Source organism: Gekko japonicus, unplaced genomic scaffold (assembly GCF_001447785.1).
Source record: "Gekko japonicus isolate JY-2015 unplaced genomic scaffold, Gekko_japonicus_V1.1 scaffold16, whole genome shotgun sequence".
NCBI classification, from domain to species: domain Eukaryota; kingdom Metazoa; phylum Chordata; class Lepidosauria; order Squamata; family Gekkonidae; genus Gekko; species Gekko japonicus.
The window spans coordinates 1,923,113-1,950,389 of record NW_015169777.1 but is presented as its reverse complement, the minus strand read 5'-3'; the positions used below and the strand labels follow the sequence as shown (position 1 = coordinate 1,950,389).

The 27,277-nt window shown below is 44.3% G+C and overlaps 1 protein-coding gene across 2 annotated transcripts in view; it reads left to right on the top strand.

Moving 5' to 3' along the window:
- The first annotated feature begins 533 nt into the window (after window positions 1–533).
- The window catches only part of ODF2L (outer dense fiber of sperm tails 2-like), a 39,642-nt gene continuing 12,898 nt past the window's right edge, over window positions 534–27,277 (top strand). Inside the window, exons 1-12 of one of the 2 annotated variants that reach the window (XM_015416730.1) lie at window positions 534–667; window positions 5,834–5,997; window positions 7,206–7,332; window positions 9,992–10,123; window positions 11,499–11,561; window positions 13,038–13,109; window positions 13,286–13,402; window positions 16,781–16,966; window positions 18,033–18,142; window positions 19,688–19,823; window positions 20,360–20,470; window positions 21,419–21,523. In XM_015416730.1, the coding sequence (XP_015272216.1) occupies window positions 653–667; window positions 5,834–5,997; window positions 7,206–7,332; window positions 9,992–10,123; window positions 11,499–11,561; window positions 13,038–13,109; window positions 13,286–13,402; window positions 16,781–16,966; window positions 18,033–18,142; window positions 19,688–19,823; window positions 20,360–20,470; window positions 21,419–21,523 (1,338 nt within the window). In that variant the 5' untranslated portion in view covers window positions 534–652. Of the gene's footprint in view, window positions 668–4,437; window positions 4,573–5,833; window positions 5,998–7,205; window positions 7,333–9,991; window positions 10,124–11,498; window positions 11,562–13,037; window positions 13,110–13,285; window positions 13,403–16,780; window positions 16,967–18,032; window positions 18,143–19,687; window positions 19,824–20,359; window positions 20,471–21,418; window positions 21,524–27,277 lie in introns of those variants that run through there. The other variant, XM_015416729.1, reaches the window with a different exon arrangement.

Below are 27,277 nucleotides of genomic sequence, written 5' to 3'. Positions count from 1 at the left end.
ACTCAGGGGCAGCCGGGCGGAGCCGAGAGGAGGCGGGAAAGTTTTCCCGCGGCGCCGCGGGTGCGGGGCGACAGCGCTACCGGGCAGATCCCTTCCCGGCCTCGCTGGAGCCCAAACCATTCCTCGCGGCTTGTCCTGCGGCGCATGGAGCCGAGAGGAGGCGGGGAAGTTTATCCCCTCCCCGGCCCTGCTGGAGCCCATCCAGACCGGTCCCGCACACCTCCCCGCTGAGGAGAAGGAACCTAAAGGGTCCTTCCTTTTAGTACATTCCCCTCCTAGTGCCTGATTTCAGAGTGAAAGTGAGACCAAGGCTAGAGACAGTGACTACACCAGAAGCTTCTGAGCATGCTCTCTCCTAATTTGATTCCCCCCACCCCCGGAATTTTTGTTTCCCTATACGGTGTCGCTTTATCTGATGTCCCAGTGAGTCATTGATCTTAGCACCATTTTTTTTAATAGGCGCAAAGTAAGGGCGAAGGAAGGCTTCATTTGCTTCTACTGAGCATGCTCGACAATGAAGCGAGCACGCTCAGTAAAGGAGAACTGGAGTCTCGGAGGCTGCAAACGGTGCTTCTGCACTTGCCCGGCAGGGCGCTTTGGCATTGCACAGGCGCTTTGTCCGTTTCCCGCTCGGTGTGGCGGAAGGGCGGTAATGGAGGAAAGCGGGGTAACGTTGCTAATTGTCTCTTTGGAAAGGATGACAGGAAGTGGTATGCTAAGGAGAGAGGAACCGGAGGCGGGATAGCGGCGAGCGTGAAGGGTGTGTGGGAGGGTAGGGCGGTGCTTAATTTCTGGAACTATAGATGCTGTCGCTCAGACTTGCCTATAGTTACTCCCCACCCCCCTGCAGAAAGCAGGCCCCCAAAGCCTCAGAAGTGTTTGTGGGTGTTCAATACTCCATTCAGACGTGCGTATGCGTTAAGTCTCAGAATCTGTTGTAAATATCCTGCTACAATGCTGGAGTCTGAAGAATATTAGCAAATGGGGAGGGTTCAAGCATGTGCAGAGTTGCTTTTTATTAAGCACCCGCAAGGCGCTTTCCGGGATCGGGTGTTAGAGTAAAGGGCTTCCAGGGATGTGTGAGCCCTAGCAACTTTTGTCTAACCGGTTGAGCCCATTTCATGTGTTCGAGGTAGTGTAACAATTAGGGTGGTTGACGGGCTGGGGAGACCTGCTTCCCGCATTGTTGTAATGTTCACTCATAAGCTTGGACTAAGGTAAACAGTGAGGAGAGAATCACCCCTCCTTCCTCTGGGCTCTTTTGGGGGCGGACAGGATAATAAGATGGATTGGAGGCATTTGCTTTAATACTTTTAAGCCTTAGCCTTATGCTTTGCGCTGCAAATAGAGCTAAGCCTCTGGGCTCCAATTAAATCCTGTGGAAAAGATAGGAATGAACCGTCCAGTGTTCTGAGGGAGTATCAGAGAATTGAGACATCATATCGGTGGAGTGAATATAGAGAGGTGGTAACAGCTGGCTTCTCTGTAGAAATCCCCCTGTTATAATGCTTGGCCCTGTTGAGATATGTATGGTTGGATGGAAAACATTTACTTTTTTGTCCTGGTGTGTTATCTTCGTTCAGGATTTAATCTGAATTGGGGTTAATTTGACAACCATATTTTCAGTGCAAAGGCACCCTGATCCGTTTCAGAGGTAAAAGTGCTGGTGCAAAGTGCTTTTTGCACTTTCCCCCTCACTAACACATAAATGGCTCTCTCTGTCTTGAAGGCAGAGATTCCTAGTCAGAGGCATCAGGAGCTTCAAGCTTTCTAATGTGTGAAGAACCATGGTTAGTAAATAATAGGTGATTTTCATCTATGTAATAAATAATAGGTGATTTTCATCTATGTAATAAATAATAGGTGATTTTCATCTATGTAGTTCCCTCAGTACTATTTCATCTTGAAGCCAAGTTTTGGATTTTAAAAAGTGAAGTGGAAATGCAATATTATTAAATGTGTATTATTAGGGAAGGTTATCAGATGTATAACAACATAATTGAGGCAATTATTCTTTAAACTAGGACATTTTAATGAGGTAATATCCTGCAATTTGTTTGCTGTGTGATACTTCAAAGTAAAATGTATTTTTAAAAATAAAACAAAGGGATTCTTACACACTGGTGGCTGATGGCAGACCTGTCCCCTTCCATGCTCCTGATTTTCAGATAATTTATAAGATTGTGTCTCACCGGACTGCATAGCTGTATTATAAATGAAACCTTTATTGGTATTCATTTTCAAATATAGCCTGGGGTGAGAGTTGAAGTACTATTACTAGTGACTGAATATATACATTAAACTGATAGTAGTGCAAGTTTGGTTTAGGATAGTTGTGCCTTATGAAGTTTGGGATTGAACCAAGGTATACAACTTTTAACAATTCAGTTGAATAAATCAAGAGTCCAGTGGCACTTTAAGAACTAACAAAACTTATTCCAGCATAAGCTTTTGTAAATCAGAGCCCCTTTTATTACATTGGAATATAAATCCATCAGGCCATGCACATGAATGTATCAGCTCTGACTCATGACAGCTTATGTTTAAATAAATTATTTCATCTCTAAGGTACCACTGGATTCCTGTTTTATTTTGCTGCTACAGACTGGCAGGTCACCCATCTGTTCTGAACACTTGGGTTATAAATTATATGCAGTAAACAAACACATTTAGTTTTCACTTGTTTTCAGCAAGTTACAGGTATGCTGTCTTAATCATACAATGCTTTCTGCAATATCTGTAAACCAAAGGACATAGTTTGGCGGGAGTAGTAATATATTACTTTAACAACTATATATCAAGAAAGTAGTTGGGTTTGTATTTTTGAACAATGTCTCTCTGAATCATTGGATTAAAATTTAGTGTTTACTACAATGCTAATGCGGGTGTGTGTGTAGCATATGACAAAACTTAAACTACTGAACTTCCATATGTATGCCTGTTTGTCAATCAAAAGAGTAAAATCAAAGACAAATTTTGTAGGGAGATAACCTGTTATCATGATTTCTTATATCATTTCTGCGATACCAAAATGTTTCACCTTTTTACACCTTCCCTCCAAAGTATTCTATACACATGGTGACTTGGTTTTACCTAGATTTTTTTAAATGTTTGAGTGATGTTATGTTATATAAATGGGTTCCTTCCGATTTGCCACCTTAAGAGAATGATCATGATCTGGAGAGCTGTTGTATTTCACACAAACGATTTGTGTGAGCCTGCTGCAATCTGTGACTTTTTCTTTTCAATACCCCACCCCACCCCCTGGGAATTTTCTTTCTAGTGGAAAAATTAGAAACTTCTTTTTATGAATCTTTTCTGTTTCAAGATATAATATTCAGAGTTTGTAGCATGAAAAGTTTTATGTAAGACAATTGATAGCACTAGAAGATAACTTCTACCCATATTGTTGATATACAATGTATTTTCAATGATATGTTGTTTTACATGTGAATAATGTCAGCAACAATTAATATGTTATAACAAGTTTTATATTAAACCATTCAGTATTTTTGGTGTTATAATGCTTGATATACAAATATGGAGATAGTACTATTGTGATTACATATTTTCAGTTTTGTTTGTAGAAGGCTCAGACATTTATACTTAACAGAGATATGGCATATAGTATTCATTTACTTTATTCATAACTCGCCTCTCCCCCAGAGGGAGAACCAAAGTGGCTTACATCATTCTCCTGTTCTCCATTTTATCCTCACAACAATCCTGTGATGTAGGTTAGGCTGAGATTCTGTGACTGGCCCAATATCACTCAGCAAGCTTCTGTAGCAGAGCGGGGATTCAAACCTGGATTTCCCAGAACGTCGTCTAACCACTGAACCACGCTGGTCAAATTAAATTAAAATTAAATGCTTAGAAAATGCCCCTTTCGGTGGTTACTGTGGAGGGACCCTCTATCTATGTTGTGCTTGTGGCCTTGTGTGTCAGTGCAATGATCTGAGTTTCAGTTTTCTAGGTCTAGTGAACCAGTGTGGTGTGGTGGTTAGAGTGTTGGATTAGAATCCGGGAGACCTGGGTCTCAACTCTTACTGAGCCATCAAGCTTACTAGATGACCTTGGGCCAGCTAGTCTCTCTCAACCGTGGGTTGTTGTGAGGATAAAATGAGAGAACCATCCTGAGTTCCTTGTGAGCAGGCTTCCATGATATAGAGTGGGGATTTGAACCTGTGTCCCCCATATCCTAGTCCAACACTCTAACCGCTCACCACGCTGTCTATCGGCTAGCTAAGCCGTAAGTGATACATTTACGTCATTGAAGCCATAATATAAGTTTAGGTTTTACATGAAGGTTAAGTGTTGCATATATTTCATTTTTTTCTCAAATACTTGCTTCCCTCTCCAAAAGAAAACTAGGAAATTGTACATCTCTACCCCACTCCATGTCATGACATGAATTACTTCTCTGTTTCAGAAGCAAGTTGTCATGAAATATTGGCCAGGGTTACATGGGCAGCCACTGTTAGAAAACTGATGCACAAATCAGTTACAGCTGACCAACACAGAAAGTATTTGAGTTGTCCAAATGAAGATGTGGACTCTTCAGATAACCATGTAAGATACATTAGAAGCTCAAAGCATTAGTATGAACTGTAACTGCTTAAATAGCTTTTGCTTATCAGGAGAGAAAGTCGTTTCCATTTGCATGGTAGATGGGGACACAAACCATTCATTTAGATTTGTGTAAAGTCGGATGAACCCTAACCTAGATAGCCCAGGCTAGCCCGATCTCATCAGATCTCAGAAGCTAAGTAGGGTCAGTTATAGCTAGTAGTTGGATGGGAGACATCCAAGGAGTACCAAGGTCGTGACACAGAGGCAGGCAATCGCAAACCACCTCTGAACATCTCTTGCCTTGAAAATCCCACGGGGTCACCGTAAGTTAGCAGTCTCTTGACAGCACTTTCCAACATGGCAATACTTTCCACCACCAAAGTTGAATGATTATAGCAAGTTCATTCAAATTTGCATAATAAAGGCCTTGTTAATTAGCTTAGGGAGTTACTAGTGATTTTCAGTATATGTTCTGGGAGCTGCATGGTTTCTTGGGAATTTATCAGGTTTTCTTCAATGGGAAGGTCACTAATGGTGGACACACATCCTTTAAAGTGTGCTTGCATTCCACTAATCTTCAGCTGCAGTGTGCCATTTGAGTACACAGTGTATTCTCAATTCATACAGCTGGCTTGCTCAGCATGCTGCATAAACCCTAAGATATGTCTCTGCAGTGCTCTGGCTGATATTCAGGAGTTCGTTGTATAGATTGATGTGGAAAGGTGTCCTGAATGTAGAAACTTTGGAAGCCACTAGTTTGGTGAAGAGTTGTTGTACAAGCAGTATGTGCTTAAGAGGTGTGTGTGTCAAGGTTTGTGTGATGCAACCTCATGACAATAAGATTGTACTGAAAGATGTTAAGGGAGTCTATATATTATTTACAAGCCAGTGATGTAAGCAATTTGAATTAAGTGACTAAAGTTGCTGCTTGATTTTTTATAGATATAATTACAGTGTCCACAGTCTCTTCTTGATCCCCAGGCCATTTGATTGTATGATATTTGAAGAATATATGATAGATACAAATAGTTAGGCCATTAGACAACTCCTCAATACTTAGCTAGAAAAAATAGCAGATTAAGAGTCTATAATGGCTGAAAAAACTAAACGCCCACATCCATCGGGAGAGATGAATGGATGAAAATGTGAGAACCTATGAAGTGTAGGTTTGCTTTTGTGAATGGCATAATTTTGATGCAAAGTCTGCTTGTTAAGATTCTGGGGGTGAATAAGGAATAAAATGAAATCAATATTCCATAAGCTTTCAGAATGCATAGTGAAAGAACCTTTGAAGGAAAACTGGAGTTCATACAACAGACTTGTGAATCAACACCGGGCCAAGATAAAAGAGCTGTTGCCATGCCTTAAAAGAAAATCCCAGGATAACACTCTGGAAGAAAGCATGAATGAAACGGAAACAAAATGGTATGCCTAAAGTTCAATTGGTGGGGGGAGAATGAACATTAATGGGTTGGGTATTTTGCTCTAGAATGATTTATGGTTTGTTAATATCCATATACATGCATAATATAGTGCCCTCATAGCTCAAAGCACTGAAGCTGTTTTTAAAGATGAGTTTAATTTTTTAATTGTTCTTAATTTTTTATCAAAGGCAAACATGTTTATATGTAACATTTAGAGGCAATACGTTTATACATATAAATAGTACATTTATATGTAATATTTATACGTAATATTTAGAGATCTATAACCAATCTCAAGTCTTGCTCAGACCTCAGAATTTAGTTTAGTAAAACAAGCCACATCTCTCTCAGATATTAGTGGGAACGATTGATGAGAACAATTGTGGATCTAATGCCACTGTCTTAATTTAGATGAAAACTTAGCATACCTTTGCTTTCAGAGAAGCGCTTAAAACATGGCTGTTGTGCAGGGTAGGACCACCGTTATTCATAGGATTTGTTTTCTTTTTCTATATCATTGTAAAAGCTTAAAGGTTTCTAGTGGTGTTTCAAATGCTCTGTCCTGTGGGCAGTTAATGCTTCACAGCAGCTGGAAGCCAGAATGCATAGGTTTCGCTTCTGCTGTCCTGTAGTGAAGAGGCTAGTCAAGTAGGCTCTTGGTTGCTTTAGTGAAAAGGATACCCTTGTTCGCTTCAGCACTCATTGAGAAGAAAGTGAAAACAGAATTTGAGAAAGAGTTAAAAATTAGCCCTTCTTTATTAACTTAATTCATAAGGTGATTAGTTCATTTTATCAGCATAGTCTGTGCAGTCAAGGTCATGAGTGTTAGAAGAATGGATCTATATGAAGAACAGTATTTGTTTAATTACATTGGAAGAATTGAGAAGAGGTCATTTATAATGCTGTAGAAGAAATAGTTTCCTTTCTGTTGCTTTTGAGATGCGCCTTTAGTCCATAAGGACTGCTCCACACAATGTGCATTTTCTGAACATAAAGCACAGTTTATAATGAAACATACATTGTTCAGCGGATAATAGAATAGCAGATATAAAATGCTGGGAAGCTGCTTCCAGTGAAAGTAGACCACACTGAGTGAAAAGGTGTAATGGTTCAGAGGCAGCTTCATATATGTATATCCCTTAGTTTAAAATAAAGTGCCATTACACAATTCCAAAAGAATAATTAACCTTGTATCATTTCTATTAATAGGTTGCAGGAAGGTGCTATTAATGAAAATGTAACTTTTCGGAAAAAGCTTCAAGAAGCAGAGCTTGCAATTGGTTCAGCTGAAATGTTTTTGCCATCATTTAAGGAAACTCTTGATAGAATTACAAAAGTAAGTTTTTTAAAGCATTGGTAAGTTGAATTATGTAACATGAATAATTGTTAATAAATATATGTAATGTAGCCAATATCGGTAGCTGTTTTAAATGCAGGTATGCTTGTCAATTGTAGTGTACAAGATTTGAAACAGTATGCTTAATATTTCTCTGTATGGTGTATTAGACATAGCTGCAATTTAGCTTTCAGTTATGTGTACCAAATTTACATGTTTTAAGAATGGGTTAAGAATACAGTTAAGCATACAGTATTCTCTGTTTTAAATATTTACAATTGTACATTTCTCCTTACAAAACATAGCTTATAATACCTTGGCTCTTTTGCAACTTTGTGAGCAACTTGTTCCACTGCACACAGCTAATACAACTGCTGGAAACAGCTTATTCAATAGTGGATTAGTTCAAATATAACAAAGCCATGGCATATTTTAAATGTGGCTAATCTGTGAAACAAGGATTGAATTCAATCATTCAATCATGGTTTGTCTTGACAAAACTTGGTTGTATCTTTTCTCTACCTTCCATGCAAACACGTGGCTGCTATCCCAGGAGCCATTGCAACACCCATGGTAGGGCAAAGCTTTGCTGTATAAGTGTCATCTATTGTTAGCATAGCAGAAGGTGAACTCTCTTGACACAGAAAGCGACCGCTGCTTCATGCTCCCTTAGTTGTCTAGCTTTTCAGATTAACTTTTTCCTCACTCCAGATTGTAAAAATACATCTCACATATACTCAGAGGTGTTCAGCAGACCCCCCCCCCCCCCCGCCCCCCCCGGCTTCGCAAGATTCATTCCACAGCTGGCACTGTTATTTCATGTTCTGCAGCTGAAGTTTACCTTTCAGTCTGCCAGTGGCGAGGCCATGGGCCCAAGCAACCCACTATGATTTCTGACTAATAGGACCAGACCCATCTTACTTTCCCTGCAGCCACACAGTAGTTGTGGGGAATGGTGTTTTAAAAGTATATGGGGCCCCCATCTGGCTTGGGACCATAGCATGGGGGAGGAGAGGCTACTACCTTCCACTCAGGGCTGTTCCAGTCTGGGATAACAGTGTGTGCCCATGAAGTTCCAAGAAGGGGCAAATAGCTCCCCTTCCAGGCTATTACAGGAAGTCGTATGTGTAGTTTGGACAGCGTGAGAAGTATTGCATTTTCCAAATCCTCCCAGCAGTACAGCGGATGGGGGAGGCAGTGCATACTTCCGTTTCATTATCTTCTGCTCCCTAGTGACACTGAATCAAGTAATGTTTCCTTTGGTTGCTGCTTGTAAGGATGGAGAATGGCAGCATTCCTGTACTTTTTAAGAGAGGGCAGAGATGAGGGTGGGGGGACTGCTAGAGGCAGGTGGTTCAAGCAGGGCAGTTTTGATTTTGAGCCAGTTTCTCTAGCATGAGAAGTATGAAAAATGGCAAGCCAGGGTTCCTCATATGTATGTTAAGCAAAACTGTATTTAGAATAATTGTGAATAAACCACTTTCAGGACATAGTTTCAGGTAAGTAAACATTCTTTCATTACTGGGAAGGACTGAATCAACTAACTAATTAATGGCTTTATGTTGCCTGAACTGGGCCATTGTGTTTTGCGTCTTTTGCACTGTGTGTTACAGTGTGTGTGTAATAGCTATCCCACCTCCATCCCCGCAGCTTCTTCTTCTTAATGTTTCCCTGAAGATAAAAAGGTTATTCTTCAGGTTGTACATTCATTTGTGGAAGGACATAGGGACCTAAGGGCTATATACTGCCTTTAGTGTGCGTGTAATTCAATCCTGACTAACAGTGCTCAGATAATTTCCAAGAAGGAGTGCTAGGCTGCCAGTCATACCCTAGTATGAAAATACATAGCTTGTCTGTACTTCCTCAAATGGTGTGAGATGCTATGGGCAATGCAGAGTACCAGCAGTGGTACTCTGATACTGGCTGTTCCACACGGGGTCATGAAATTGTGTCCTGCAGTGGAAACAGTGGTACTGGATTATAGGCAGGCAGAGCAAGCATTCATACATTTCTGTGTCCCCCACACACACCGCTCCCTTCTTGCTTCACCCCTCCCCACTCATTGTATCAGCACAAAAGTGCTGACCCAAAAAAGGATCTTGCCAGGCTCTCCTGTAGCCCAGCAATCTCGCTTCCCCCTCCAGTAGCTGAGAGGTAGCTCACAGGTGAGTCATTCCTCACGTGTTGTAGAATAAAAATCATGCCAAAGAGCTGAAGGGGAAAACAGAGCTTAGCGATTAGCTGTGGGCAGCACTTTCACCTAGAGACTCTGCCTGCTGCCATAGCACTATTTCTTTTTTAAATTAGAGTAAAAGAGGTTTTTCTTTGGTCTGGCTTAACAGAGAAAGGTCCAGAGAGGGCATGTCATACATAAGTTCCTGAAAAATAAAAGCAGGGGCATGCTGTGTTCCATCAGAGGGGGAAATCCCCAGGTAGAAACAGCCATGAAGAAAAGCCAGTTGGGCATCCTTTATATGTGATGGTGCCCAAACTGTGTGCTTCATTGTATTAACAAAGTTTTGTATGATTTTTGCATTTCTGCATATATAAGTGACCGCTATAGTTTGCTTTCAAAATATTTTAGCCTTAAAAGTGACACTGGCTTAGTGAAGAAATGGTGTATGCAAAATGATTTAACTGTAATTTAATATTTTGCCAGGCTTGTTACGTTTCTGCATCAGATATGGTAAAGATTTCTATGCAAGCAGATTTACTGGTAAAGGAGCTAGAAGCGTTGAAAAATATGAAGGGATGGTTACAACAACTACTTAGAGCAAGCAAGGAAAAAGAAGTAAGTGGATGCACAAAACAAAATCCTGTTCACCATGCTTCTTCGGTCGAGCCCTTCATTTTTAGTTTAACCTGCCTTGCAGGTGCTTATGAGGATAAAATGGAAGAGAGGGGATATTTGTACAATGCCCTGAGCTCCTTAGAGAAAGGGCAAAATAACAATGTAATAGAAACCAGGACCAAGAATAGCGCTGAAAAATGCTATCTTTAATTCTTTGACAATCCTACTTCCAGGCAAAAGTGATCACCCACAGAATAGTGTAAGAAGCCTGTATATGTACTAGCCTGCTTCTTTCTGGGTCAAGGAAAGGCAAGTTCTCAAAGTTTGTTCTCTTGTATCTTTCCCCCCTCCCCACAGTCCTGTGCTGTGCTGTGAGAGCACTAAAGGCAGCACAGGAATTGTTCATAAATTGGTTTACATGTGAGCACTCTAGCTTCCTGGTCTTTGTGGCAGGCTGCAGGCCTTCCTCACAAATATAATATGACAAATAATTGAGCAGAGCAGGCACAAGCCTTTTTTCTGTAGTGGATCTATTTGCCAAGAAGGGATCCAACATGCTGGGGGAAGCAGCAAGCTGGAACTCTCCCACCTCCACCATCAGAATCCCCAGGGAGGAATGTTTTTTTCCCCTCCCGTGTGAGATCCATTGGCAAAATCCATGCAGACACTGTGTCTAGCAGTGGGCTGGAGCATCATAAATAACTGCAGCCTAGGACCTGACCCACTATGCTGCAGTTCTTCTACTTGGGAATTTGCCTAATTAACAGTTGGGAATATTCAGCTTGTAGAGAAAAAAAAGCCTTAACTCTTCTGTGTAATGTTTGGAGTCCAGCTCCTCCTGGAGACTCTGGGTTTAATCTTGTATTCCGCCAGTATAAGGCCTCCTCTCCCACTTTATCCCTCATGCTGTTTCCGAGAGTATGTGTTCCCCCTGAGCAACATTTCAGGAAGCTCATTGGGCTGCAGCAAGAGGTGGGAATTAGGAATGTTCTGAGTGCGTATTGGATCTAACTTGCTGCTGCTATCCTTTTAGCAAAAATAACATATAGAAAAGGCTTGTATCCTATTATGCAGATAAAAAAATTAAATAGGGATGCAGTTTCCCTGGGAAAAAAATCTATTAATAGAATGACTGTAGTTAGTCTTCACTTGTTTGTGTGGTCTCTATAGTAATGAGCACTCCATTTTCTGATACTTAATTGGCATTTGTCAGGACAGAGTTTTTCCCTCTTTGCCCACAACCGTAGATCAGTCGTATGCTTATTCAGGACATTTTGTGGGGAAAGCTGATGTCACAGAAAGTGTGTTTAATTATTACATTGTGTGCAATATTAAGTGGTATTCAGTTAGATTTGTCACATTTCTGATTTTGTAGATAACCAGTAAACGGCTTCGAGAATTGACACAGACGTTAACGGAAAGTGAAAGTGAAGCTTTAGTAAGTTCTGCTTTCTGTCAAGGCTTGTGTTTGCTACAGTTCTCTGTCTGAATAGGGCCATTGTGGTGCTATTTTCCCCTCCCAGTCTTTATTGAGCAGTCTAGTCATATTCTTCGACCTCCTCAGGATTCCAGTTATAGTGGATTAAAATTGCCAGTACAAAGAAGGGCTTCAGCCAAAGGGCTAAGTGAGCGTTGTTATTAAAGGAGGAAGGGTGGGGCAACAACACCATGCCTGCCTTCCTGTCTGCCTGCTACAAACTTTGTCTCTTTGGGCCACAGCTGAGCACCAAGTGTGCAGCTACAAATCAAGATTTAGGAACCAGGTCTCCTTAATACTAAACTAAATTCAGTGAATCAAAGGAATGAAAATAAAAAAGACCTGTCTAAGGAAGAAAATTCTGTGTAAGGAATCTCAAGAGAAGATGTAATTGTTTTCTTGATTACTTATAAATATTTACAACTAATTACAGAAAAGTAAGACAAATTTAAGATCCAAGTTGTGATAACTGGTACATGCATCAACCCCTCTACATCAAGATATTACCAGCAATGCTTCCTCTAAGTTGTGGAGTCCTGTGAGCAAAAATTCTACTTTGTGAGCTACTGGCATTAAAGTTGTGAGCGAGCAATTTGGCTACTGCATAAATTAGTTTGCTCTGGAGCCATCCTTCCTGAGCTAAGACAAACATGTGTGAGCCGGAGGCTAAAAAACTGTGAGCTATCTCACACTAACTCAGCTTAGAGGGAACACTGATTACCAAGGTGAGTTCTTAAAATGTACAAAGCTCAGCAAATAGATCCATTCTTGTTTAGACAATAGGAAACTGAGGCACAAGGCTAGGGTTTGGATCTAGGGGTGCCAAGTCCACTCCCCCTCAGAGCGGGGGAGCCTTGCTGGTGTCCATATGGTTTCCCCCCCGACGAGCTCAGCCACGCCTCCAACGTGGCTGCGTCACCACCTTCCGCCAGGGCGGAAATCGGGGCTCCGAAGCGGGGGATTCCCCACCCCCCGGGCCCATTTAGCAACCCTATTTGGATCCAGTGATCTGTGGGTGCAAGGATCCTGGATTTTCCTTGCCCACTTGCCCCCGCACTCCTTTCCAGTTTCGGGAAAGTTCATTTGGAGATTCAGTGGACCTGCATGGGCTAGTACCCAAGGGGGTTGCCCTGAGAACAAAGTTAAATCACCCCCTTTGCTCTTCCAACAGCACAACCCACATGCAGTTTTTCTACAACTCATTTTTTGAGAAAGTCTAAGGTTCCTCAAAACTGAATGAAAATTTGCATTCTTAAGCATGCTTGCCATACCTTGGTTTATTATATATGTGTTGGCTGTTTGTGGGCTTCTGAACATATGAGCTGGATGATAAAAGTAAAAGAAAAAAAATCTTGTCCTGTTCCTGTACATTTACAGGAGTACACTGTTTAATATTTCTTTGGAAAACCATATTTGACTTCTTTTTCTCCTCTGAAGGATCTTAAAAATGAAGTTCTTCAAAAAGAGAGGATCATTTTAGAGCATTCTGCTCAACTTCAGCAAGAGAGAGTAAGTTAATACTCGTCCTTGAATGGATAACTTACCTTGAGTCTCAGCAGCTGTATCCATATAACATTAAACAAGCTGCAGAATAGAAATGCTCATTTTAGATCCAGCCATGTAGGCTTTACAGTTGTAGAATTTACAATTTATTTTATGCTTTGTTTTTTTTCTTTATATTTTAGGCTGATGTACGAAAAGCATCACACCAGGTAGAATTGGTACAAGTAGTACAAAATCACTTGCAATGCCAGATAGAGAAAAAGGAGGCTGAGAATAACCAACTGAGAACAAAAATTCAGGTTCTGTTTTTTTGTGTGTGGCTGATTTCACTTTTTTGAGAAGTTCTTTAATATACAGATGGTTGAATTACTAGTGGTTGCTTGTGTCGTCCTAAAATGGTTTCCATGGGTAAATGTTCTTAATTGGTTTTTTTAACAAGGAAGGCTGTAAATATAATAAAAAGAGGGACTTGGATTCTGCTCACAGTAGTTTACCTTCAGATCAAATCACATTCACCCATATTGGCCGGTAGTGTAGAAGACAAGGGCTGCAATTCAGATGTCTATCTTCACCACAGTTGGTAAAAACATAGAACGACTCTGTTTGTTTCTGAGCTCATGTATGGCTGCTTCTACATGGCTGTTTTGCTCTGCTGTGACTTCCAGACAGGACTGGTCTTTTCCCATGTTTTACTTTAATCTTTTTCCAAACCTGCTTTGGGCTAGTCGTCTTGGAAAGATCACAGAGGAAACATGTTTGGAACACTGTGGATGGGGAAGTGTGGATTTTTAGGTCCCATTCATATTTCTGACTTTTTTTTCTTTGCTCCAGTTTCCCCATCCAACATTTCTACTCTCCCCAGGCCACCAGATGGCTTTATTAAAAAAAAATGATAGTATATTTTCACTTAATATATTTAAATACAGCCTGGTTATACTTATGTACAGTAGATTATAGTAAACAAGTGAGCAGTCCTAAGCAGGACTACTTTTTTCCTCATCAATGTATCTAATTCTCAATATGGCCAAATCTGTGTCTTCTTAAGTCCAGAGATTAGAACCGTGAACAGACAAGATACACCTTTCTACAAGCTTGCACAGAAGCCCCAGGTTTGCAGAAAAATCTGAAACTTATAAATACATTTAAAAAGAGGGGTTAAAACCCTCTAAAATAATAGGGGCATACCTGTAGCATTGTTAATACCCTCAGTGGTATTTGCTAGTCAACAACAGCAGTATACTGTACCTGACTTGTATGACTGACACAGGCCCAGTTGTTTGCAACTGTTCAACAGCAACCACCCTATGAAAGCCAGTGTGGTGTAGTAGATAAGAGTTTCAGACTAGGATCTGGAAGACCCAGGTTCAAATCCCCACCCTGCTGTGGAAGCTCACTGGGTGACTTTGGGCTAGTCACTCACACTCAGCCTAACCTACCTCATAGGCTTGTTGTGAAGATAAAATGGAGGTGAGATGTCATCTGCTTTAGGTCCCCATTGTGGATAAAGGTGGGATATAAATGAAGTAAGAGATAGGGGCAGATAAAAGATAGGTTGGATGCAGGAAGAGGTTATGGGGGCTCCCAGGGAAGGGAAGGAGGAAATAGCGGAGGAGAGGAAAATGAGATGCCCCCCCCCACAAGTCCTTGTGGTCCCATGGCTTGTATTACCGTATTTTCCGGCGTATAAGACGACTGGGCGTATAAGACGACCCCCAACTTTTCCAGTTAAAATATAGAGTTTTCCCGTTAAAATATAGAGCTGTGCTGATGCTTCTGGCGTACCGGCGTATAAGACGACCCCCCACTTCTGAGAAGATTTCCCTGGGTTAAAAAGTAGTCTTATACGCAGGAAAATACGGTACTTATTTTCAAGCTTGTTTTTATTTGTAGAGATTGAAAAACAATTGAATTGCTTTCTTGTTCTTATACAAATGAGTCAGTTTGTTTGTGTACATTGATATCTGTCTAGCATAGTCTATATATCCACATATATCTTAAAAGCAGTTAAAACTGCTGGTATGATGCTGACACAGAACAGAAAGAAAGCATTCATTCAGATCTACTTATACAACATATTAAACCTGACTTGCCTGTATTTCTGAAACCTAGAACTGCATACTGGGGGAAAAACTGTTTTGTAGCCTTGTTGGTGATTCTGCATGGGTGTGTGTGTGTGTGTGTTGTTGCTAAGATCTTGTAGTGTTATGATGGCGACATCTTGTGATAGCTGGTGAAATAGCAGCTGTATTTTCTGCCTAAGGATTATTATCTTTTGTCAACAAATAGAAACTTTTCGAGTTATGGCCTTTTACTTCTGGGTCACCAAATTGAACACTTCCCACCAGCCATGTATTGTATCTTGCCAGGTGGTTGTTTGACACTGCCACTGCTCCTGCAGTCCTAGGTAGACAGCAAAAATATTTCATTCCTCAAGAACCACCTTGCAGGTTATCTTACTCAGGTGTTTACTGTGGAGGTGTGCTTTATAGACTGAGTTGTTGGTGTCCATGTTAACTCCCCAAGGAAAAAAGTATGGAATCACTACAGTTTTCTCCTTGTTCTCGTCCCCATTTCCCACACTTGCATTATTGCTTAAAGCTGCCACACAAATCATTACGTTTGCAGAATATCTTCATTAAAGTAAGTAGATCCTCAGCTTGTCTATACCATAGCATTGTTATCAGAAGTGCTTTTTTTGTCTTTGGAAAGAGAAAATAAAAGGGCTGCACCAGTCACTAGGAGATAAAAAATAAGGCCAGGGCCAATGGTGCAAAATAAGGTAAAAATATGTTTTATTACTCAGGTAAAATTCCCAATACTGATCTTGTACTGTTTTTGCAGAATTACTGCAAGACCAGCAGATTCTCCTGATGAAGACTGTTGGCGAAATATGTAGGGAATTTTGGAGGTTTTAACTGAGTAATAAAAGTTTTAAAATATATATTTTACCTTATTTTGTACCATCGGCCTTGGCCTTACTTTTTATCTTCTTTGTGTGGAAAACCATTATGTTAATTGGCATCTGTTTCGGGATCTCACTGTTATAACCAGTGTTATTCAAGTCTGTATGGGAGATGCTGTAGTCCTTGGACTCTGTTATGGAAATTCTCACTGATTCATTACATTGTTGCTGGTGTAAAAGCTTCCTAGTGCAGGTGTGACAATTCAGCATTTCTATGATATTCTTGTACTTCAGCTGAAACATGCTGATAAAATTTGGGGGCTGGATGGAGCCCCCTCTGTTAAGCTTACGTGACACCCTGAGGTCTAATCTGTCCTTAGAAGCTGCCCTGGAGAGTGAAAATTCATCAGTTGTAAGTGAAGATAGAGCAAGACTGGAATTTTCCAAGGCGTAGGATCATATTTCAGCTGCAGAGGTGATGGCCTTAACTTGTCTTGCTGCAGCTCAGGTCAACCTGCTGTGTTGGGTCACATTTCAATGCTAAGTAGACTCTGGACAAGTTCCTCAAACCATTCAAAAAATGTTTAGCTGTAAGTTTAAGTTGCCTTCGTGAAGTAATTGAGAAAATCCAGATAAACATTCACTGGATCAAGTCTGAACAATTACTTTTTTGATCTGTCATTTAACCCAATATGTGGGTAAATAGACCCCTGTGTTCATGCGCAATCCCCCTCCCATTCAGAATGTCTAATTTGTTCTCTTAATTCTCTTGCAGGCTATAGAAAAGAACATTACTGAATGGAAGCTACAAATTGGAGAGCAGAAGCAGCAGATTTTGGCTGAAAAGGAAAGGAGAAGGGAAAGGAAGGCTGCACTGAAAAAAGCAGCCAGTGTTCAGAAACATAGAGCTGAACATTTGGAAGCTTCTGTGGAAAACTTAATTTCCAAAATTAAGGAGAAGGTGAGTGGTTGATTAGGAGACTGCATTGTTTCAAAATAACAAAGTTGCCCATTAATCCTTGTGATTAATACTAACAGCTGACTGAAAGTAGCAGCTTCATTTTGTGGACATGTTTCATTTTCTTTGACCACTTATTAAAAGGTAAATAGTTTCAGAGGGTAACTGTGTCGGTCTGCAGTAAATTTGAGTCCAGTAGCACCTTTGAGACCAGCAAGATTTTTGGGGTAAAAGGTTTCAAGAGGCAAAGCTCTCTTCATCAGAAATATTATACTTCACATGAGTTTATGAAGTGACCTTCTGGTATCTATGCATCAGTTTACCAGCATGTGTGTGATAGTTAAGCAGAGAAGTGTCTGAAAAGGTGAGCTCCTTTTATTCAGGTACTTTGACAAATCTAATCAGAAACCCATCTGAACTGGCTGTGGCTTTCCAGTAATTTCATTCAGGCATAGTAGTAGGGAGCCATTCTGTAACGTCCTATACTGTTTAGAAAAGAGCAGATGGTTTTTTTTCAAAAGGTCTTCTCAGATATCCTTCTTCCTCATCTATTCTAAGTTTTTTAAAATGTAGAATGTATTGTTTCAAACTAACATATATGCTCTCTGATAGTATTTGTTACGGGTTTAGGAAAACTGGGTGAAAGTCCTCATAGTGGGCTCACCATATATTTGTTCTCTTTGTCTGTGGGAAGGGCACCATATTCAAACAGCAACTGCTAATCCCAGTGTATGTGATTTTGGTGACGAAGAAGTTGTGGAAGCATTGGCCCCACTCCCCAAAAGAAAAGTCTGTACAAACTGTTAAGATATTTTATTCAGGAAGATTAAAATTTCTAGTACATTGGAAAGTTTGCAAGACTACTTAGGTCCCACTTGATGATAATGGTTTACAGCTTTTCAGACTTTTTGTGTATGCTTATATTGAGATTCATGTTTATATTATCCCATGCTACTGCAATAGTCCTGACAATGTCTTTGAGTGAAAATGCCTCCTGCATTTAGGGAATTGAAAAGATTTTTAAAAAGAGTTCTTGTATTACATGGTCTGTATTTTGTACATTCTTTAGGAAATCCAATTGACTGAAGCACTTACAGCTTCTAATGTCTGGAAAAGTCATCATCAGACAGTGGTAGATGAAAAAACCAGGTTAGAAGTTCAAGTTATAACTCTGAAAAAGTAAGTTTGTATGTTGTACAACTTTGCAAATAATCTCTTGATTAAAACTTAATGTAGCCTTATTAACAGGTTTCTTGCTTTCCTGGATTTTTACTCTGCAAATCTCAAGCAGACTTTAGAATTTAGTACAAAGGTTATGATAGCTAAACACAGGCATTCTTTCTCCCATAGCATCCAAAAAACTTTATGAATAAAACACATTTATTGTGGGAGATATCCTGTTTGTTGTGTGGCTCCTAACTACGGAATTGCTGAGTTGCTGATTGTATTAAGCAGGCAGTGCTTGGTGATCATACAGCCTCCATGCCTGTTAGCTCTTTTTCTTCCATGCAGGGAAACAAGAAGGACTAGATGGAGAGCCCAGTACAAGTGTTATGGCTTGTCGGGCTCTTAAAGTGCTTCGATAGGAGGTCTATGTTCCCTGTCAAATCGGTAGTGTTGCATATGCATTTCCCCCCTCAGTCTTCATAATAATGTCAACTAGAACAATAATGTACACATGTCATTAATGAGGACTTTTTTAAAAGCAGCCAATATAAGAATTGACATCTTGCATTTTTGAGGCTGGAAATATAAACCTTAAATGGATGAAAGAATGCTTACGGCATTGAAATAGGATTCGCATAAGATGTTTCCTTTATTTATTTATTTTTAAAGTTCATACCCTGGAGACTAAAACACTGAATATATCTGCTGGTATTTGGGGGCAATTACAATACACAAAGATGTTCCAGAAAGTAAAAGTAAAATGGCTGACCATCCTCTATGTCTAAATTGCCACTTATTTCTGGAATATTCTCAAGTCCTTATAGTTTATGAGGATTTTCCTAAGTTTTTTTGAATATTTCTGTTAGATCGACCAGAGGTCCCAAACTTTTTTGAGTTGGGCACCTTTGGAATTTTGAGAGGGGGTGGTGCCTGCCACAGTAGGTGGAGTCAGATGCAATACCTCGCTCCTTACACCTCCTGGGAAGAAGCCTGAAGAGGGGATGGAGGGGTGTCCTGACTAAGGAAAGCCCAGATGCCTTGTATTCCTGAACACCAGAGTTCTGGGGGGATGCCTAGTATGCCACTCCATCCTCCTCTGAGTCCACCATGGGAGAGGAAACAATTGGGACCTACGTAGTTCTTATCACCAGCAGCCAAAGTAATCCTTCACATACTAGCCATTCCAGAACTGCCCCCGTGCTGCTCTGTGCCTCCTTTATATGGGCTGTTCAGTCTGAAGGTCCTCCATTGTAGGATGATGTAAGTTCCGGTGCAGTCCACTTCCTGTTGCTGCAAAAGAGACACCATCCTCTCTGTGGCACACCACAATCATCCTGCTCTTGTGCTATCTCTCATATAGTTTCCTTTAGCATCATTAACTGGGAAATCTAATTTCAATTTTTCCTAAATAATGTTTTTTTCCATATGGTGACTGTGGAGATGCTTTTCTGAAATAGCTTCTAAAAAATGAAAAATGAGGAAGTAAGTTAACTTACAACTAAGCAGCGCAGGCGCATAGAGCTGATTGCTACAGAAGCTGTGTTTGAAATGTTAAAGGCAGGTGGAAGACCATTTGCTGGAACTACAAAGACTACTGGATGATGGGAGGAAGTCCAAGGGAGAGATTCTTGGAAAACTTAAATCTGTCCTCTCTGAAAAAGAAAATGTTTCTCTTGAAAATGCAAAACTAAAGGTAATGTCATCTTCATTTGTACAAAGTGTAGGCCTCCTGTTTGTGTTAAGAGCTCCTCTGTTGAAGATCATCTTGATTCTATCTTAGCCATGCATTTCAAGTTGTTTTGTTGCAGCAGCTTTCCACATGGTTACACATGAAAAAGATTTATTTTCTTACAGGGCATACATTCAGTTTCCTTTATTTCTCTTACAACAATTCCATCTCAGTCCTGTGTTTGTTTATTGAGTAGTAGCTCTCACAGAGTACATTAAGACTGACTTGCAAAAACGTTTGCATAGGGTTACCGTTCCAGACCTACAACCTGCATACAACGTTAATGAGGGGTTTTATGGTTAATTTCTAAGATTTTTTTTACATTATTGGTTGTTAGCCAATCTGGAATGTGAAGCAGGGATATAAATATTTAATAAATCAAAACACTTCGTAATAACTTCAGTGTTTTATATATTTGCCACACTAATCAAACCCAGTTTTTTCATTACCTAATGATACTTTTTTAGTAGTATTCATTAAGGCTGCATTCTAAATGTTAGGCATCCTCTGCTGCTTTGGAAGCGGGTATTAAATCTGCAGAAGCTGAACTCTTGGACTTGCATGAAGAAGCAAAGCAGCAAGAGAACCTGGTTAACCAATATAAGACTGAGGTGAGCCATTCAACTGGAAATACTTTTTGGTGCCGTGTTCAGACAGTACTTTCCACTGATATCTCCTGTGTGCAAAATGGGGAAGCAATAGACCTCCCTACCTTCCTGCACTTCTGGTTCATCTGTCCTACTTCCAAGGTCAGTGAATGCCCTCGTTTTGGCATAAGGTTTGAATAGAGCATTAATGTGTAAAACACAGTGTGCATAAGCCTAGGCTTTGTGATCAGTGTCTGCTTTTATCTGGGATATCACTTGCATGACTTCCGTTTCCCAGTGTCATTGGTGCAAGCATGCACATGAACACCAACTCCTCCTCTATACTGTCTGTTAGCCTATCCAGGCAGTGCATGAGGTCTGAAACCTTTGCACCAGACAGGCAGTTTGAAACGTCCATCACAGACCCTGCTTTCTATATTCCTAATGATCTAGTCTTTCACTACCAAAAGCCTGCCTCCCCCTAATCCCTAAGGGTCTCGCCCATATACCTTTCTGTTTGTGTCAGCTTCTCCAGGTCATCAACCCTAGCTTCAAGGGAATGAACCTGTTTTCTAAGAGCCAGGAGCTCCATGCATCCAGCATGCACTTATAATTTCTGTGCCAAGGACAGTTAATTTTACATGTAACGCTATTTGTAAAACACTGGATACCCTCCCCCATTCTAACTTCATAGCGTTTGAGGGGTCCAAAAGGGCCCTTACCTGAAACTATGTAGAATCCTGTACCAAGAAAGTTAATGTCTTAATCAAACTTCTTCACCTAATGTACTCCCCACCCCACCTTTGCACACACTCTTTGTAGTTCTGTGGATCAAAGCCAAAATTATGTGTATCTTTTCAAAACTGGAACTAAAACTATTTGAAACACAAATGCAGACTTTTATGCTGGAAACAAACATCAGCATTCTATGAGAAATAATCATTTTGGTGTTTATGTGAAATGCTGTTTTAGGTGCAGAAATTAGAAATGGAAGCCAAAGAATTAAAAGCCAGGTATGAAAAGGTCGTCCAGGAAAGGGGAAAGTTAATGGAAGCCAAAGATTTAGAAATGCATAAGGTAAGTACAGTGTATTTTTTATGCAATTAGTACTAGACAGAAGCTCGCACTTACTGGGCTGTGTAAAGTGTCTGTAAACACTAACAGTCCTTTTTTTGTTTGTTTACATTCCCCCCCCCCAATCACCAATACTGCTGCACAGATGAGGGGCCAGAAGGAGGCTCGTTTGAAGGAGTTAGAACATGTCCGTGATTTACAGAACTCAGCTGAAGGGAAACTGCAGAAGTGTCAAGAAAGCCTGCTGTCTTGCCAAAAGAGCTGTGTAGATAAATCCAAAGCCTTTAGGGAGCTGCAGTTTCAGGTGCTTGGGGAACAGTAATTGTTGGTTAAAGCATCTAAAGAAATACGGAAGGAAGTCTAAGAAAAGGAGTTTTTTTCCCTCCCTTTTGGATTGTTTTAAGTATTGTAAAGGAGGGAAAACAGTGTTTGCCAGCTGAGGGCACTCATGTCATCTCTCTGCCTGCTGTGGCTCCCTAGTAGAATAAATGTTCATTTTGTACTGGATTTGGTGCTCCGCAATGAAACTGATCTGTGGAATTGCTTTCAGACGAAGTGGTGTTACTAGTACTTTATGTGTTTGAATTTCTGCTAGTGAACCTTGACTATTAGATATTGTACCTCTGCAGCATTAGTTGTCTTGGGATAACCTGCTCCTTCACCCTGTCTAAATGTGAGATGTACAAATCTCCCTCCCCGAAAAGATGCAATGAAACATGTAATTCCTGTTGGGTAATGTTGCATGATTAAAAGAAGCTCAAGCTCCAGATTTTCATCATTTTAATGAAAGTGTTGCATTTCTTTAATAGGACAGTGCAATGTTGCTTACAGAAGATGCCCGGGAAGTTACAGTAAATGATGAAGATTACTGAGAAATGCTGTTCTTTTGTTTAAGACTTCAGTCCTCTGTACTCTTAGTTGGTAGTGGCTGAGTTCAGACTTCTGCTGTTTGTTTGTGATGGGCTTGTTGCTCTCCTTGCCTTATTCCTCCCCACCTCCCTTTGCATTTGGAATGTGATTGAAGTCTTCCTGGTTTGGAAAGCCTTCAGTCAAAATCCAGTTTGCCATGGCATCCAAATGGATTTAACCAGATCAAACTCTGATTTAGCCTCCCAGTTTGTCAGGAGAAAACATTGTCCCAAGTTGCCCAGCTGCCTGTGCTTGGATGTGATGCCAAATTGGAGCTTGAAGGCTTCAAAACCAGGAAGTCTTCAGTCGCACTTCACATGTGAAAAGTATGCAGACGGAGAGTGATTTCAGCTAAGCATACCTTTATTTAGTTCAGGACAAAGACGAAGGGACCAGCTCGCAGGCTGGTTATATAGGTTCAGAAAACCCGCCACCAAGTACACCTAAACACACCCCCTACTCCCGATAGGCTATTTACAGTAACCGGGCGACCATTGGTCTCCCGGCTGAGAAGCTGGCCCTTTGATTGGGCCGGCTAGGATCCTACGGACCCATTGTCTTTGGACATGAAGCTATTGAAGAGTTGTGCCTGGCCAGCCCGGGCAAGTCCGGGCATGTCAGGCTGAATACATTACACCCCTCCCCCCTTGGTTCAGAAGGCACCCACAGACGAAGTCCTTCAAGTAGGCGGGTGGCTTCTTGGGGCGCGTCGAGCGTCGGGGCTCCGGGGTAGCGATGGGTTCGGTCTCGGGGGCCCTGGGAGCCAAGGGGCTCGGAGGCGGCGAGGGCGCCGAGGAGGCAGGACAGTCTGGCACCACGGTGGGAGGTGCCTCGGGTTCCTCACGGAGAGGCGGCTGTGGATCCGGTGCCGGGAGTGGGGCCGATGTGGCAGGCTCTGGGTCCTCGTCCGGATCCTCAGGGTCCAGCTGTAGCGTGCGACGGCGCAGCTGATCTATGTGCCGGTGGAGGATCTGGCCATCCTCGCTGGAGACCTCGTACGAACGGGGGCCCTTGACCCGTACAACTCGGGCCGGGATCCATCGGGGCCCCTGGCCGTAGTTTCGTGCGTACACCGGGTCCTCTGGAAAGAACCCTCTGGCCGACTCGTACGTCTCGGTGCCCGGGGCCTCCGGGGTTGCTCGGTCTGGGTGTAACCGATCCAGTCGGGAGGCCAGGCGGCGGCCCAGCAGTAGTTCGGCCGGGGAGCGGCCGGTCGTGGTGTGTGGCGTGGTACGCTGTCCGAAGAGAAAGGCTGCTAGTTTATAGTCCCAATCGGTGGAGTCCAGTCGGCGAAGTGCGTCCTTTGTGGTGCGCACCATGCGCTCCGCCTGGCCATTCGTGGCAGGGTGGAACGGGGCGGATCGGACGTGGCGGATCCCGTAGTACCTGGTGAAAGCCTGGAACTCGGCCGAGGTGAACGCGGTTCCATTGTCCGTGACCAGCGTGTCGGGGATCCCTTGGCCGCTGAAGATCCTCCACATGGCCCGGATTGCGGCCTGCGAGGATGTGGAGGGCACGGGGACCACTTCCAGCCACTTGCTGTATGCGTCCACCAGGATGAAGAACAGCTTGCCCTGGAAGGGTCCAGCAAAGTCCAGATGGAGGCGGGACCAGGGACGGTGGGAGGATTCCCAGGCCCTCTCGGGCGCTCGGGGTGGTTCCGGCCGCGAGGCTTGGCAGGGCTGGCACCTCTTGACCACCCCTTCAATGTCCGCGTCCAGTCCTGGCCACCACACATAGCTCCTGGCCAGGGCTTTCATCCGCACCACCCCGGGGTGTGTCTCGTGCAGGGCGGTGAGTACCCGTTCCCTTAAAGGCGAGGGGATGACCACCCGGCTTCCCCACAGCAAGCACCCCTTGTGGGTTGAGAGTTCGTGTTTCCGGGTGGCGAACGGGGCGATGTCCTGGTCTCCTTTGGCCTCGGGCCACCCCCTCACCACCCAGTCCAAGACCCTTCCCAAGGGGCAGGCGGCTCAGTGCGTCGGCGTGGCCCATCGCCTTTCCGGGCCGATGGACGAGGTCGTACGCATACCCCGCCAGGAAGATGGACCAGCGTAGCACCCTGGGCGAGGTTATCTGCGGTGTCTGCCGGTCGGGTGCGAGGAGGCCCAGCAGGGGCCGTACAAGTAGTGGTGAAATTTTTTCACCCCTGCCACGATTGCCAACGCCTCCTTGTCGATCTGCGCGTAGTTGCGCTCGGCCGACGACAGTGTCCGCGAGTAGTAGGCCACCGGGACCTCGCGACCATCCGGTAGTCTGTGCCCCAGGACCGCCCCGACCCCATAGGGGGAAGCGTCGCACGCCAGTACCACGGGAAGGGCCTCGTCAAAATGGGCGAGGACCGCATTAGAGACCAGGAGGTCCTTTATTGTTTGGAAAGCTGCGTCGTGTGGTGGCCCCCAGGCCCATTGCGCCGACTTGTCGAGGAGGCGGTGGAGCGGCTCCGCGACGGCCGCCTTCAGGGGCAAAAAGGAGTGGTAGAAGTTCACCAGGCCTAGGAACGCCTGTAGCTCCGTTTTGGACTTCGGGGCCGGGGCGTGTGTGATGGCTTCTACCTTGTCCTGGGAGGGGTGCAGGCCGGCGGCGTCCACCGCGAAGCCCAGAAACTCCACCCGCGGCACCCCCAGTAGGCACTTCTCCCGTTTCACCTTGAGGCCCGCCGCGTCGAAGCGTTGTAAAACGGCCCTCAGACGGTCTGCGAAGGACGAGGGGTCTGGCGCGGCGATCAGCACGTCGTCTAGAAACGGCTGAACTCCGGGGATGCCTTTAAGGAGGGAATCCATAAAAGATTGAAAGATCCCCGGCGCGACTGAGACCCCGAACTGGAGGCGGTGCACCTTGAAGGCCCCTTTGTGGGTCGCAATGGTCTGTGCCTCGGCCGTGGCGGCGTCCACCGGTAGCTGCTGGTACGCCTGGGCCAAGTCCAGTTTGCCGAACACCCGAGCCCCTGCCAGGGCTGCCAGCACTTGGCTTACTACCGGCACCGGGTACGCGTGGGGCTGCAGGGCTTTGTTTATGGTGCATTTATAGTCCGCGCAGATGCGGACGTCCCCGTTCGGCTTGAGTGGTGTGACAATGGGGGTCTCCCACCGGGCCGACGCCACCGGTTCTAGCACGCCTTGCTCAACTAGGCGATCGAGCTCGGCCTCCACCTTCGGCCTCATGGAGATCGGGGGCAGCCGGGCCCTGATGCGGATGGGGCGTATCGCGGGGTCTAGGTCCAGGGAAATGGCAGGGCCCGTGTACCGCCCCAGGGTCCCATCGAAGATGCGGGGAAATTCTGCGCACACCGCCCCGAAATCCTGCGCTCCAACCTGGTTGATGCCCGTAACGGAGAGCCCCAGGGCCTTGAACCAGGCCAGTCCCAACAAGCTGGAGAGGGGCCGGTCCACAACCAGTAGGTCCAGTTGGCCCTTGAAACCCTGAAACTGGACCCGGAACTTGCCCCAGCCCACCACCGCCACGGGGTTTTTGTTAAAGTCCCGTAACCGGAAACCCCGTGACTTCTGTAGTGGTGGCCCCCCCCGAGGACACAGTGCACGGAGCGTGTCCGCGGATATTATGGAGTAGGTCGACCCGGTGTCGATCTCCATGGTGCAGGGGGCTCCCTCTATGAGGACCGTCACATGCATTTTATTTGGGCCGTCGGGGGGCAGGTTACAGACCTGGTGCTGTGGAAAGTGGGACGACACGGTGTGGAGCTCCAGGGGCAGTTCCGCGGTGGTCTGGTGGGTGGCCGATCTCGGTCGTTGTCCCTTGGACCGGCAGACCTTGGCGATGTGTCCTGCCTTGTTGCAGGAACGGCAGACCGCATTCCGGAAACGGCACGACCTGCGTTCGTGATCCTCCCCGCAGCTGGCGCACTGACTTGGAGACGGGGCCTTGGAGGTCCTGGAGGATACGTGTTTTGATCGCTGCTGAGTCCGCTGTCGGAGTTGTAGGACTTCCTCTTGGTCCGAGACGTCGGAGCCGCTGCTCACTTGGGTACGGTGGACCGCCTTGGCGCGGCGGTCTTGTCGCGCTTGTTCGTATGCTGAGGCCTCCCGGATGGCCTTGTCCAGGCTCAGATCGTTCTGGCTCACCAGTTTCCTCTGCAGCTTCGGCTCCCGGAGTCCGACGAGGAACTGGTTCAGGAGGGTATCGTCGAGGCTGGGGAAGGAGCACCGGGTCGCCAGGCTCCGCAGCGCCGCCAGAAAATCGGAGGTGGTTTCGCCGGAGGCCTGAACTCTTGCGAAGAAGTCCAACCGCTCCACGTACTTCGTGGGTTTGGGAGCCAGGTGGTCGGTCAGGGCCTGGACTAAGGAGCTGTATGACTCGTCCTTCGTTAGTTTGGGCGAGATTAAGTCCTTGAGGAGCCGATGGGTCTGGATTCCGCAGTGGCTCAGCAGGTAAGCCTTCTTCATCGCGTCATCCACCACCTTGTGGATGGTGAAGCGGCTCTCCAGCGTGTCCAGCCAGGTGTCCCACAGCGAGGGCTGGGAGAGATCGAAAGCGGGCAGGCTTTCTGTTGCGGTCGCGGTCGCCATTGTACTGTCGCCACGTGGTGGGGTGGCCTCTGGAACGGCGATGGCGTCGGGAGCGTTGTGGAGGCCGCTGCTGCTCTCGGGGTCAGCAGGGAGCGAAGCGGAGCCGGGAGCTGCGCGATGAGCGGTTGCCGGAGAGCTGGGAAGCGAAGCGGCGCGGTTCCCGGAGGTCTCGGCGTCGGGGCTCGGTGCGGTGCTCGCGTTGGCGTCCGGGTCTTTGTTCATGGGGTCGTGGATCCCACCTTCGTCGCCAGTGAAAAGTATGCAGACGGAGAGTGATTTCAGCTAAGCATACCTTTATTTAGTTCAGGACAAAGACGAAGGG